This window comes from Mytilus edulis, chromosome 3 (genome assembly GCF_963676685.1).
Source record: "Mytilus edulis chromosome 3, xbMytEdul2.2, whole genome shotgun sequence".
NCBI classification, from domain to species: Eukaryota; Metazoa; Mollusca; class Bivalvia; order Mytilida; family Mytilidae; genus Mytilus; species Mytilus edulis.
In genome coordinates, this window is record NC_092346.1 from 41,467,630 (window position 1) to 41,482,832 (window position 15,203).

The 15,203-nt window shown below is 32.5% G+C and overlaps 1 protein-coding gene across 1 annotated transcript; it reads left to right on the forward strand.

Annotated features, from left to right (window-relative positions):
- Positions 1 to 1,781: 1,781 nt before the first annotated feature.
- LOC139515258 (uncharacterized) lies at positions 1,782 to 14,205 on the forward strand. Its single transcript, XM_071304821.1, has 6 exons — positions 1,782 to 1,839; positions 3,067 to 3,474; positions 6,346 to 6,478; positions 6,612 to 6,671; positions 12,009 to 12,068; positions 13,775 to 14,205. Exons 2-6 carry the CDS (start codon positions 3,181 to 3,183, stop codon positions 14,188 to 14,190), a joined length of 963 nt encoding a protein of 320 aa, XP_071160922.1. The 5' UTR covers positions 1,782 to 1,839; positions 3,067 to 3,180; the 3' UTR covers positions 14,191 to 14,205.
- The last annotated feature ends 998 nt before the right edge of the window (positions 14,206 to 15,203 follow it).

Below are 15,203 nucleotides of genomic sequence, written 5' to 3' on the forward strand. Positions count from 1 at the left end.
CTTGAACATAACTATTTCCTATATTGTTTTCTTCGTGTTTTGGGTAAAGTTATATATTTTCCCACTTAATACTAGGCCAGAATATTAATTTTTTATCCCCCATCCCGAATATCAAATTGTCAATGTATATGAATCCTTGGTTCATAATCTCCTGGTAAACAGAAAAGTATTAAGAAGATCATGATAGAGAATCGCGTTGTGATTAAATTCAATCAAAGTTTGTACCAATTAAAAACAAATAAAGTAATGAGATACGAACATATCTAACCAATTGAGGCATACGCATTTTATAAGTTGCATAAGCCAAAGAAAATCAACAAAAATAAAGTAATGGAAAGTTAACTATTTGAAGGAAACTAATGAAATATCGTAGCGGTAAGATATAGAGGTACTGTGCATATTTGAAAGGCTTTGTTCTTTTAAAATACCAACAGACGACGATCGCAAACATGCACACAGGCAAGTGATGAGAACAACTCACTTGTCATTAAGACCAGGTGGGCTACAACATACCTTTTTTCTCAGAAAGCACTTGACAAATATCAATCAACATCAGCCAGAAGAAAAATGTTGATAGTAACATGTTTTTTGTTTTGTTTGTTCCTGTCACCGAATCAACAAACATCAACACCTTCAATGGAAATAGAACATAAATTGCATGCATCATCTGTCTTAGTTCTTGACAACCATGGTACACAGAGAACAAACAACGGAGGGAAACTATTCAGAATGCAAAAATCTACATCAAAATTATCAAATGACTCAATGACGAAACAAACACATGACTTCTTATATGAGTTATTGCCCTTAAATGGCAATGCTTTTCTATATTTAGTGTTTAATGTCCATTATCCCAAAAAACTAGAATAGACGGTCAGACTATTTTGATATTTAATTTTGTATTGTTAATTAACATGATTAGCAATTGCAAAATCGATATCAAAATGCTATATTCTTGCAAGGTGAGCAATTCGTGTTCTTCAGACCTTTTGGTTAATTTCAAGCAGTTTCCAAAATATTCATAACGAACAACATAGTTCTGATGCGTATTAGGTTCCAGAAGATAGCCAATCCATTGAAGCATATCTAATATGGTAACTAGCCATGTGTTTTAGGCATCCTATACCAAATATATATAGTCACCACGTGTAGTCCGTAAACCAATCATATCTCCATAAATCTTTAGGAGGTAAGATAACTAATACATTTGAAAGTTTCAATACCACAAATAAGGGAGGTTGCTTAAACTTGTACGATTTTATTTCATTTTTGGAGCAAATGTCAACCACTCCCATAATTGTTTCATAAGAAACACCATCATATATAAGAGTAACTAAAGTTTGGAAAGTCCTTCATTCGCAAACTGCAACGATGAGGAATTCGTGTCATGAGTTGCATGTCTTATATAATCTATACGAATCACATATCATTTAAATGAGAAACACATAGAACAGCTTGCAAGGTTTCGGTTAAGTATAAATACAAGTTGAGCTACAAAACAAAACAAACAAAAAAAAACAACAACATTATAAACATTTATTTGATAGCACACGTCACTTCCCTTGAACATAATGTTTAGGACATTTATAATTGTTCTGATGTTTTGGACGCAGATGGTTAAAGTGGACTCTACCTGTGATTCTGAACTTCGTAAGTTTTTTTTTATTAAAGCAGATTACATTATTATTTAAAGAAAAAAATATGAAATGAAATGTATACATATTTGAATAAATATATTTTCTATAACAACTTATACATTTAAGTATATATTTTTTGCAGAAAATGGACTCTTTCAAGATCTTCTAAATATGATGATGAAGATAAAGGGTTCTAGTTCTGGTATGTTCTTTAATAATAGTATTAAGCATATTCATTTTCTATTTATAACTGCATTTTGCATACTAATTATATGAATTCAATAGCAATTTTTGAATTGAGCCCCTTGGTCGTGTTTTCTTTAATTTATATGGCAATAAAAATTTGTTAGTCAAATTTGTTTCAATTTGTGTACAAGCATCATCAGATGTATATCATAATATTTAAATGAAGCTTAATTGCCGCTTGAATTAAACAAATGTATATGCAAAATTCAAAAATGTGATTATGGACATGAAATGCCTGTCCATTGCGTTTTTCTGTTATAAGTGCCGCGAAAGGTACCAAAGGGACAATTGAACTCATAAGTCGAAAAATCAAAACAAACAGTATACATAACACATCACACCGTGTTACTCATGCAAATGCAAACTTTGTGATAAACCACACTTGAAGAAAAGAGTTCCAATATTCTATTCTTTAACTTAAAAACTCTGCAATAGACCAGAACCTGTTCCTAGTGTCTTTTTTTTTGTTGGCGGGATGTAAAAGTTCCCTGGCCACGTCCACTCGTATTTGTGTCCATCTGATGAGTTAAACCTTTTTCAACTGATTTTTATAGGTCGTTCTTATGATGTACTGTTATACCACTGTCCCAGGTCAGGGGGAGGGTTTGGATCCCGCTTACATGTTTAACCCCGCCACATTATTTAAGTATGTGCCTGTCCCAAGTCAGGAGCCTGTAATTCAGTGGTTGTCGTTTGTTCATGTGTTAAAAATTTGTTTTTCGTTCATTTTTTTTTATATAAATAAGGTCGTTAGTTTTCTCGTTTGAATTGTTTTACATTGTCTTATCGGGGCCTTTTATAGCTGACTATGCGGTATGGGCTTTGCTTATTGTTGAAGGCCGTACGGTGACCTATAGTTGTTAATATTTGTGTCATTTTGGTCTCTTGTGGACAGTTTTCTCAATGGCAATCATACCACACCTTCTTTTTTATATACTACTTGTCATGTCAATTCGAATTCCAAACAGAATTTTGACTTTGAAACATATACAACTTAAATGACAAATGGTGGCACATATAACAGTATACACCAAACCAATGATCTACTTTAAATATAACATAACAGATAAAATCTTTGATCAAACTTTACTAAATTTATGGATTATCTTTGTTATATCATTTCATTTAACTTCATGTTTTGAAACCGACACACATGTTGTATGATAATTAACGATTTTTTTAGCACAACCGTCTACCTGTAGCTGCAAGAAGATTGTGATTGCTTTCACAACTTCGCTGTCAGCCACAAAAACCATTGGCTCTGGTGCAGTTGTTCAGTTTGATAAAGTTTGGACCAATGAGGGAAAAGGATACGACCCAAATTCTGGAATTTTTACAGCACCAAGGCAAGGATTCTATCAAATATCCGGAACGACAATGTCTTGCACATGGAAAATACTTTCATTCATACCTTATGAAAAATAATGAAAAAACCGTAGGATTGTACTCAGGAGAAGGCTCTGATACAGGTTCAGCTAACATTGTTCTCAAATTAAAGAAAGGAGACCGTGTTTACATTAAACATCGTAGTGGCACTGAGGCTATTTACAGCGATGGGGATCATTGGAGCATGTTTTCTGGCTTCCTTATTTCTGAATAAAATATGAAGCAAGAATTCTGTTACATTTTTATCTTATATCCATGTAGTCTGGTGAGATGTTCTGTTGAACAGATGAAATATTTCCTTTATAAGTTGTTACAGATGACAAAACATGCATCCATATAGCTAACATTTGTTCAAACTCAATCAATCTATAAATCTATAAATCTTAAGCAACACGACGGGTGCCACATGCGGAGCAGAATCTGCTGACCCATACGAAGCACCACCTGAGATAACCTCTAGTTTTTGGTGGGGTTCGTGTTGCCTATTCTTTTGTTTGTTGTGTTGTGTCATGTGTACTATCGTTTTTTGTTTTTGTTTTTGTTTTTTAGCCATGGCATTGTCACTTTATTTTCGATTTATGATTTTGACTGTCCCTCTGGTATATTTCGTCCCTCTTTTTTAACATTTGACTTTCAAGTTTTTTGATAACACGATTAAAAGGTGATGTTGGTAAACATCAATCAGAAAGCAATTGCATTACAGTTTATCTAAGATTAAAAAAGGCAAATAACACTAAATACAATCGAGAACGTTTTTTTTTTTATAATAAGCAATTAAATAAATGGAGAAATAAAATGAAAAAAGTTGAATGCAAACCCTATACAACTCAATGCAATAATATGCAGTGCACAACTTCAAAATGGGTGCAAATATTTTATTACAACGTTATGAATTTTTCATAAATATAACGTCAAAAATAAATCAGAGATCCCTTTATGATAATATCAAGCTAGATCCAGTAGTCAATCGATGTTCAAATTTCGTAAAATTCATCAGAACAGATACTCACGGTAACAAAATCTGTTATATCACTGACAGCACTGACTACTTGATTTCAAGGAAAATTGTGACTTTGAAACACAGACACTACTTAACAGAAAAATGGTGGGATTGGTTTACACAAAACTAAGGATGAACCATAAACATATCCTTTCAATAAAAATCTTTGATAAAACTTCACTTCAATCAAGAGAAGAAATAGACACCAAAGGACATTTCGACGCATAAATCGAAAACAACAGACAAAAACGAACAGAGAAACAGAATATCGTATTAACTTACATATATCTGCCCTATATGCAAGGCGCTGCTGGGATATTGCTATATAAAAATGGAAATTTTACAATTGGAAAGCTGAATCAACCCTTTTGTCGTAAATTTTTCTTCTCTGCCGACACTCATTGTAAATTTCAAACTTGATTTGGGGCGGGGGGGGGGGGGGGGGGGGGGGGGGTGCGTTTAACGTTATCACTTCAATTTGAATTATTCAATGAGAGGACATCACCTATATATATCTACCGGAACGTGAATTTTAAGTTAATGCTTACTTCTTTTAATTTTACCTTATTAAAAACACGTCTTCCAAACGTTAGATTACATACAATCTAACTCTCTCTCATCTTGTAACAGTATTAAAACATTTGACTTTTCTACTCTTTACACAAGTATTCCACATTCCAAACTAAAAGGCAAATTGAAAGAGTTGGTATTGCTTTGCTTTATTAAAAAGAATGGCCAACGTAGATACAAGTATCTTTTCTTAGCGAGGGATAAATCCTACTTTGTAAAGGATCACTCTGATTCAAACAAAAAATTCTCTGAAACAGATATTATCAAGAGTCTTGATTTCTTGATGGACAACATACGTTACGTTCGGAGGACGTGTTTTCCAACAGACTGTCGGCTTTCCAATGGGAACAAAGTGTGACCCTCTACTCTCCGACTTGTTTCTTTATTTTTATGAGGCTGACTTCGTGCAGGAACTTCTTAGGAAGAAAAATAAGAAGTTATCGATATCCTTTAACTCTGCTTTCCGCTATATAGATGACGTTCTTTCACTAAACAATTCAAAATTTGGTGACTATGTGGAACGCATCTATCCAATCGAACTAGAGATAAAGGATTCTACAGATACAGTTAAGTCAGCCTCATATCTTGACTAACATCTAGAAATTTACAATGAGGGTCGGTTGAAAACAAAACTTTACGACAAAAGAGATGATTTCAGCTTACCAATTGTGAACTTTCCATTTCTAAGTAGCAACATTCCAACAGCACCTGCATACGGGGTATATATCTCCCAATTGATACGATATTCCCGTGCTTGTATTTTCTATCATGATTTTCTTGATAGAGGGTTGCTGCTCACAAGGAAGCTATTAAACCAAGAGTTCCAAATGGTGAAGTTGAAATCATCCCTTCGTAAATTTTACGAACGCCATCACAAGTTGGTTGACCGTTATGGAATAACCGTTTCACAAATGATATCGGATATGTTCCTTACGTTGTAACTACAATCCCGTTCCCTTTCATGAATGTGACCTACCGAATTAGACTATTTACCGGATTTGTTATCATATAAGCAACATGACGGGTGCCACACATGTGGAGCAGGATCTACTTACCCTTCCGGAGCACCTGAGATCACCCCTAGTTTTTGGTGGGGTTCGTGTTGTTTATTCTTTAGTTTTCTATGTTGTGTCATGTGTACTATTGTTTGTCTGTTTGTCTTTTCATTTTTAGCCATGGCGTCGTTTGTTTATTTTCGATTTATGAGTTTGACTGTCCCTTTGGTATCTTTCGTCCCTCTTTTGCAATTATGTTGTCAATCAAGAAACCAAGCATCACTATTTCATAATGTTTTTATATAAAAAAAAAAATCATGCAAATAAAAGTTAGTAAAGTTCGGAAGGTCCTTCAGGAGGACAAGATTCACAGAAAAAATATTGAAACAAATTATTGGAAAAAAAATTGACTTGCATGTCCTATATAATCAATACGAATCATATATCATTTAATGAGAACATACACACAGAACAGCTTGCAATATTTCAGTTAATTTTTAACACAAGTTGAGATGCCAAAAAAAGCATCCAAATCGTTTACTTCAAAGCATTTCCCTTGACCACAATGTTTAGGATACCAGTGATTGCTTTTATGATATGGGCACAGATAGTTGTAGTGGAGTCTACTTGTGATTCTGAACTTCGTAAGTATTTATTAAAGCAGATTACTTTACAATTTAAAGAAGAAAATATGACAGGAAATGTACACATATTTTATGAAAAATATATTTTCTATAACAACTAAGTACATTTAAGTATGATATACCTTTTTTGCAGATAATGTGCTCTACCAAGATGTTCTTAATATGATGATGAAGATGAAAGGTCCTAGTTCTGGTATGTTCTTTCAACTCATTTTCTATTTATAATGGAATTTTGCATACTATATTTTTTTCACTTCATTTTGCATACTCAATGTCTACTTTCAATAGCATTTGGCATACTAATTTGATACGTTCAATAGCAGGTTTGGATACATATTTCTTTGTACGCTAACTTCTCGTGTTTAAATTTATCGAGAGGTCCATAGGATTTTTTTTATCCATTGTTCAATTTGTTTACAAGCCAGTGGCGGATCAAGTTTTTTTTTTGGTGGTGGTGGGGGGGGGGGGGGTTCTGTGGGTTGGTACACCATTTTCTGGACGATCAATGCATATGAATGAAGATATCTGTTTGGAACCCCCCTCCTTTATCCTGAGTTGGGACCCCCTCTCCCTTTTGAGAATGACTGGATCCGCCCCGGCAAGCCTAATCTTAGATATGTCCTATAATATATAAATGAAGCTTTGGTTTTCTATATGCAAATGTATATGCAAATTTAATGTGGCCATGGACATGACATGACTGTTCATTGAATTTTTACCGATATGTAAGCAGGCATGGGGTAATCGTAATCAGTAATCGTTATCAGCTGTAATCGATTACATGTTGCAGTGTAATCCTATGTTATCAGTAATCATGCCATTTCCGATTACAAGTAATCATAATGTAATCGATTATCTAGGTTTAATCATGATTACTTTTAGATTATTTTAAGATTACATTCATATGATTACTTGCTGATTACAAATCTTGTATATATATATGAAAATAGTTTTTGAGAGACAATATGGATATAAGAAAATATAAAGCATTAATGAAAAATTATGTAACTAGTATTCACTATGATGGGACTTTATTAAATGGGATAAATTATATCATCTATATAACAAGTTTTGTCTAACCAAGTGTTTTATTTTGTTAACAATTTACTAAAGGAATTTGCCTTTCCAATGTTTAGTTGTGAGATTGAGCTCTTACGATACAAGAATATGCCTTGAAAGTGGTATAATATTTTGTTTGAATTCTACATTTGTTAGAGATACATAAAGTACCGGTACCTTATCCCGGCCTCGTTAACGTTAGTATATAGCATTTCAGTGATAAGGTTAGTAATTGTTAGTACTTGTTAGTGCAACATATATATATATCGAATCCCGCTGAGGGACGAACAAAAACATTGTCAGTAGAAAATCTAACTCTAACACTCTTTGGAGTAATTTTCAGACTTATATAAATATTTGTATTAACCATGTATCTCTATCACTCTGAGATCCAGTGGGCATATATATTGTATGGTTTGTCACTTGTTTAGACTTGTTTGTATGATATACTTATTTCTAGTGACTGTATAATGAAATGTATCATGATCCCATATGATATATAAAAATTGTTGAGTTAGATTACTGACAAATGAAAAATACATTGTGTATGAAAATAATAATATAACATCTACACACGCTTAAAAAACACGTGTCTCATGTCTATCTCTAGATTAGCCTTCCGTGACAAGGTAACACTACGACTATTGAAGTTATATTTCATATAGCGGATGTGGTCGAGTGGTCTAGAGCGCTGGACATGAGGCTAAGCGATTGGTACTGTAGTGTATCAAAGGTGTGAGTTCGAATCCCGCTGAGGGACGAACAAAAAAATTGTCAGTAGAAAATCTAACTCTAACACTGTTTGGAGTAATTTTCAGACTTATATGTACACAGCCATGTATCACCATCATTGATGGCGATCCGATGGATACATCTGTTGTAGAGTTGTCACTGACTCAGACGTACTTATAAATATAATTATTTTCTGTGACTGTATATTACATTAATTTGTAGGATCCTTTACTATAGATAATTTAGCTGATCTGTAACAATAACATCTTCATGCCTTATATATCATGTACTGTAGTACGCCGCTTGATTAAAACTGACGAGGAAAGGAAACACACGGCCAGCGAAAGCTCTTTTTATGAGAGCCCAGGTGGTCGTGTGGTCTAGCGGGACGGCTGCAGTGCAGGCGATTTGGTGTCACGATATCACAGTAGCATGGGTTCGAATCCCGGCGAGGGAAGAACCAAAAATTTGCGAAAGCAAATTTACAGATCTAACATTGTTGGGTTGATGTTTAGACGAGTTGTATATATATAATTTTTGCTGCAACCAGATTATGGAATTTTTCATATTTGCCTTCTTTATTTATCAATATTTCATGATATTGAAGAAATTCTTTTTTAAAAATTTCAAACACATTAATGTGTTTTGTTTTTTTGTTCGGATATATAGTATCCTTTGTATACAGTAAAAATTATAATTGTTATTAAATCATTAATACTGTAATAACATGTATCGTTTATTTTGTATCCGTACAAAAGTGATCTAATTGATATTATATGATGTCCTATTCTAAGTTTATCAAGTAATAGTTTTATTTGATCCCAAAGTGATTTCAAAAATTTGCATGTCAAAAATTAGTGTTCATAATCTTCGATGACATCACAAATATTACATAGCGGAGTTTTAGTTATTTTCCAAGAGAAAAGTAATTGTTTTGTTGGTAAAATGTAGTGCAGAAATTTCCATCTTAACATTATGAATTTATTATCTTGTATATAACAACAGATATAGTTCAGCATTTGTTGTCTTTTGCTTCTGTTGTTTTCTAAGATAAACATGTTGTTCCATTTTTGAAATCCTGTTGGTTTTTCATAATATCTATTTAAGAGGGAGATGTAAATGTCTTTGGAAGAAATGTTTTTAAATGATAAAATTTTTCCTTTTATATCTTTAAATTTATATTCGGAGTCAATAGCAACTTTTGTTTTAATCGATTCTTCTTTAGTTAGCTCTTGTAACCACTGTTTTGGTATTGCTTTCATTAATTTAGAATATTCCGAAAACCAGTTAGCGTGGCAGGATAGTTTATCTAAAATCATGTTTTGATTTAATTTTCCTTTATTATCAATAATGTCATTTACAAATAGAATTTTACTGTTTGTCCAGTTTTTTTGTGTAAATGAGACATTTACCGTATAATTTGATAGGTTTATTGCCCCATATAAATTGCTGTCTAATTTGTTTATATGATAGTTGATCTGATCTTATTATATCCCTTTTAACTTTTTCTGGTTTATTATTCCATATAAAACTATATATTATTTTTTAAAATTTGCTAGGTATTCTTTATCAATTTCGGTTACAGACGCAACATAAGTAATATTCGGTAAGATTAATGATTTAACAAGAGCTATCTTACCTAACATAGTTAAATTTCTTTTATTCCAGTCTTTAATTATTTTTTCAAATTATTCGTTTTGTCGTTGCAAATTTAATTTTTTACACTCATTTTCAATTAACCACTTACAACCTTATTGATATTGCAATTAAGGCAATACAATTTTAATACCCTAGCTCATCTATTGTGTGTTAAAACATGGAAGTAGTGATTAACACCTGTAAAAACATTTATCATGGATGTAAAATTGAAGATGGAAATGGGGAATGTGTCAAAGAGACAACAACCCCACCATAGAACAGACAACAGCAGAAGGTCACCGATAGACCTTCAATGCAGCGAGAAACTCCCTCACCCGGAGGCGTCCTTCAGATGGCCCCTTTACACATATATATTAGTTAAGTGATAATGGACGTCATACTAAACTCCAAATTATACATAAGAAACTAAAATTAAAAATCATATAAGTCTAACAAAGGCCAGAGGCTCCTGACTTGGGACAGGCGCAAAAATGCGGCGGGGTTAAACATGTTTTTTGAGATCTCAATCCTCCCCCTATACCTCTAACCAAATGTAGAAAAGTAAACGCATATCAATACGCACAGTAAAATTCAGTTCAAGAGAAGTCCGAGTCCGATGTCAGAAGGGGTAACAAAAAAAGATAAACAAAATGACAATAATACATAAACAACAACAGATTACCAGCAGTTACCAACATGCCAGCTCCACATCTCAATTAAACTGACTGAAAGATTATGTCTTCATCATATGAATATCAGGTACAATCCCTCCCGTTAGGGGTTTAGTATTATAAAATCATAAAATATATGAGAAGAACATAACCCGTGTCATGCCAACAACTGGTTTTTAAATAAATGCGTTTAGTTTCGATGCAAAGGCCATATAAGTGAATCAATATTAAAGCCAAAATATGCAATCTTTAATGACCAGACAACAGTATCGTAACTATATCCCTTCTTATTAAGTCTGTTTAAAGGTTTTGTTAGCCTCTTAGTCAATTATGTCACCACAGACAATAAAACTGTACTTCATTAACTTTTCATTATTTGTTCAGGTTTTTTGTTAATTGACACGTGGTTAAAATTTGTAGAAAAAAAACCCAAAGTTATATTTTTTACATAGAGAAAGGACACTTGTCTATAGCTATGTTATCAAAGTACACATGTTGCATTGTACTTGTCTATATTCTTTTAAATAATATGAATGAATAAAGCCTTTAAAAAAAATCAACAAAATTAGCTTTTTCGTTAGGATAAAAAGTTATAAGAAATTCCTTGATATTGCAAAATACAATGTAATCACAAGTAATCCAAAGTTATCATGACCACTTTAAAGAAATGTAATCGATTAAATTTGAAATAAGTTTTAATTGTAATGTAATCGATTACATTTTATTAGCAAAGTAATTGTAATTTAATCGATTACAGTATGAGGTAATCGACCCCATCCCTGTATGTAAGTGAGGCGAAGGAAAATCCAAACAAATAAGTCGAAACAAACTGATAATGCCATGGCTAACAAACTAATAGTCAATGGTACCAGGATTGCAATTTAATAAACAAGACGATCAAAAGACAAACAACAGTATTATTAGTGTTGTTACCTTAGAATATTTTGCTGTCAATGGTTTGTTTTAACAAAATCATTTAATGTGATTATCAAGAATAACATTGAGAATGGAAAAGGCTTTTCCCTATTACTATACCAATTACTAAAGACGTTTATTGAGCGAATTATTCATAACATCTCATTAGGATAGACGTTTTCATATCCAAGTTAGACTTTTTTAACCAGTTCCTAATCTTAAAGTTGATGATTGTTTTATTTCAATTTCATCACAAATACATTGAATAAATGGACTTGGGATGGTAAGCAATTTTTTTTTTATATCTCTGAAATCACCTTACAAAGACAACCTATTTACCAGTTGATCTATTTTTTGAGGTAAATTCAAATATGCCAAAACGTTTTGGTATTTATCTAAACTGATTACTTTACCATTTAAAGAAGAAAATATGTAATGAAATGTATAATGATTGAATAACAAATCTCTCTATTTCTATAACAAATAGGTACATTTAAGAATACATCTTTTTACAGAGAATGGACTCTTTCAAGATCTTCTTGATATGATGATGAAGATAAAAGGTCCTAGTTCTGGTATGTTCTTTCGACAGTATTTTGCATACTCATTTTCTACTTATGGTTGCATTTTGCATACTTATTACTACTTATAACATCATGTTGCTTATTCATTTTCTACTTATAAAAGCATTTTATATACTCATTTTCTACTTTCAATAGCATTTTTCATACTCATTTTATACTGTCAATAGCAGGTTTGGATAATTATTTAACAGTACGCCATTTTGTCGTAATTTTATCAAGAGGTCAATAGGGATTTATTTATCTAATTTCTTTGAATTCAATGTTTGCAAGCAATATCTTAAATATATATCATGATATATAACTGAAGGTTAATTGCTGTTTTTTTATTCCCTTCAGACAAAATGTCGAGGAGCATAATAATTTACCCCTGTCTGTCCGTTCGTCCGTCTGTATGTCCGTGTATCCTGATTAGGATACATTGTTTGTCCGGCTATCTCCTTCTACAGTTTTGGACGCATAGCTTTAATATTTTGTAGGATGTTTATACATAAAATGAAGGTGTGCATGCTCACATGATTTTTTTCTCTCAAATATTCGGAAAATGACAGTTAGTTGGACTTAGTCATTTGTTTTGGTACTAGCTTCATAAGAGATCACAGTTGTCAAGCTATCTTCTCTTATAGTTACATCATCATAAATAATGTTAACTTATAATTTCCTATTGTCAGGCGGGGGAATCATTTGTGACCTAGAGACAGCAATAATAATTTCAAGTTGCAGCCAACACCACTGTTTATTAAATCTAAAAAAAAACGTCGAACTAATCGAATGCATATGGCAGATCAGAAAAGCGGGGTCTTTGTCCATATTTAGTCTTTTACTAATATACAAGTGAGGCGAAAGGTACCAAACGGGTATTTAAACTAAATACCATGGGATAAAAACCTAATAAAAAGATCAAAAGACAAACATCAGAATTATATGAGTGTCTCAAAATGTTTTGTTGTCGATGGTTTGTTAAATTTATTTACTGTGCAAAGCAAGGAGGCTTTTCCTTATCACGTTATCAATTGCTTAAGACGTTTTTTGACCTAATTATTCATAAAATTTCAATTAGATAAAAGTTTTTATATCGGAGTTGGACCTTTTTAAAATCAGTTCCCGATCGTTTAGTAGGTGATTATTTTATTTCAATTTCATGACAAAGACATTAACAAATTGACTCTATAAAGATGGTAAGCACTATTTTTGTGTCACTGAAATAACTTCACACAAACAACCTTTTACTCAAGCAGTGACTTGCACTGTTTTACCAGTTGATCTATTTGTGGAGGTGAATACATACTCAAATTTGCTGAAACGTTTTGAGCAATTTGTATATTGTTAGGACACAGCCTTCTGAATTAAGCACAGTAACAAAAATGCTATATAAGTCCATACAACTATTTACACTTTACTGCTTTGTTAATTTCCATTGCATTGCTCTTGAGCAATTCGAGTTTCCACGGAAAATTGTGAATTCAAAACAATGACACTACTTAACTGACAAATGGGGGCATACATACCTGTATACATCACACTATAGATATCTCTTATCACACAAATGATTTACTATAATTATAACCTTACAGCAACACTCTTTTTTAAATCAAACTAAACTTAATATATGATTTATCTTTGTTATATAATTTAATCTATTTTTCTGATTTGAAACCGATACGTTTATTGTATAATAATCAACATATTATTTTTATCAGAACCGTCTACCTGTAACTGCAAGAAGAAGATTGTAATTGCTTTCACAGCTTCGCTGTCGGCTGCAAAATCCATTGGCATAAACGAAGTTGTAAAGTTTGATAAAGTTTGGACCAATGAGGGAAACGGCTATCACCCAAATTCTGGAGTCTTCACAGCACCAAAGACAGGATTTTATCAAATATCTGCAACAATAATGTCTCCGAATGGAAAATATTTCCATTCATATCTTATGAAAAATAATAAACAAACTGTCGGAATGTACCCGGGACGAGGTCATCATACAGGTGCAGCAAACATTGTTTTTAAATTAAAGAAAGGAGACCGTGTGTACATTAAGCATGCAAGCAACATCGAGAGCATTTATAGTGATAGCAATCATTATAGCATGTTTTCTGGATTTCTTATTTCTGAATAAAATTTGAGACAAGAATTTTATTTTAACTTGTATATCTATATTGGCTTGTGAGCTGTTATGTTGCCCAAACAAATTATTCTCATTTATGAATTCTTACATACCTAAAACTTGTCTTTCCTTTTGAATTAAGTGGTATACCTTACATTACCCATACAGATATTAGTTTCAAAACTTTAATCAATTTAAAGAGCTATGAAGGTATTTGACTTTTAAATTTTTGTACTGTATATAACAAGACATATGGATGATGGAGTGTATACCTCAATCAGACAACATTCCAGCCAAAATATTTCTATGACTGAAATAAACAGGTATTTTTTAAACAATTAAAAATGGTTGATTATAGGGATCATTTCAACACATTTATAAAATGGAAAAAATGTCGGGAAAAAAACAGTGAAACACACTTATTAATTAGGAGGTCATCAACATCAATATGTGTTCAAACGTTTTATAAACTTCAAGTCACCTGTGAATCGGATGTTCAGTAGTTGTTTTTTTTTGGTGGTTCATAAGTGTTTCTCGTTTTTTGTTTTTATATAGATTAGACCGTTGGTTTTCCCGTTTGAATGGTTTAACACTAGTGATTTTTGGGGGCCTTTTTTGGCTCACCTGACCTGAAAGGTCAAGTAAGCTTTTCTCATCACTAGGCGTACGCCGTTCTCGTCGTCGTCGTTTGTTAACATTTTACAAAAATCTTCTTTTCTGAAACTAATGGCCCAAATTTAAAAAAAAAATTGGCAACAATCATCACTAGGGTATATAGTTTAAAAATGTGTCTGACGACCCGGATGCCAACCAGCATAGCCGACATGGCTAAAGATAGAACAAAGGGGTAAAATGCTGTTTTGGTTTATAGCTCTGAAACTAAAGCATTTCTAGCAATCTAACATGAATTCAAAATATTCATTAGGTTAAGATCTATCCGCCTTGAAATTTTCAGACGAATGCGACAACCCATTGTTGGATGGCTGTCCCTGAATAGGTAATTTAAGGAAATGTTGCAGTTTTTG

Coding starts and splice junctions, on each gene's coding strand:
- LOC139515258 (XM_071304821.1), top strand. CDS start 3,181: ATGAGGGAAAAGGATACGACCCAAATTCTGGAATTTTTACAGCACCAA. Junction 6,672..12,008: donor GATGAAAGGTCCTAGTTCTG/GTATGTTCTTTC, acceptor ATCTTTTTACAG/AGAATGGACTCTTTCAAGAT. Junction 12,069..13,774: donor GATAAAAGGTCCTAGTTCTG/GTATGTTCTTTC, acceptor TATTTTTATCAG/AACCGTCTACCTGTAACTGC.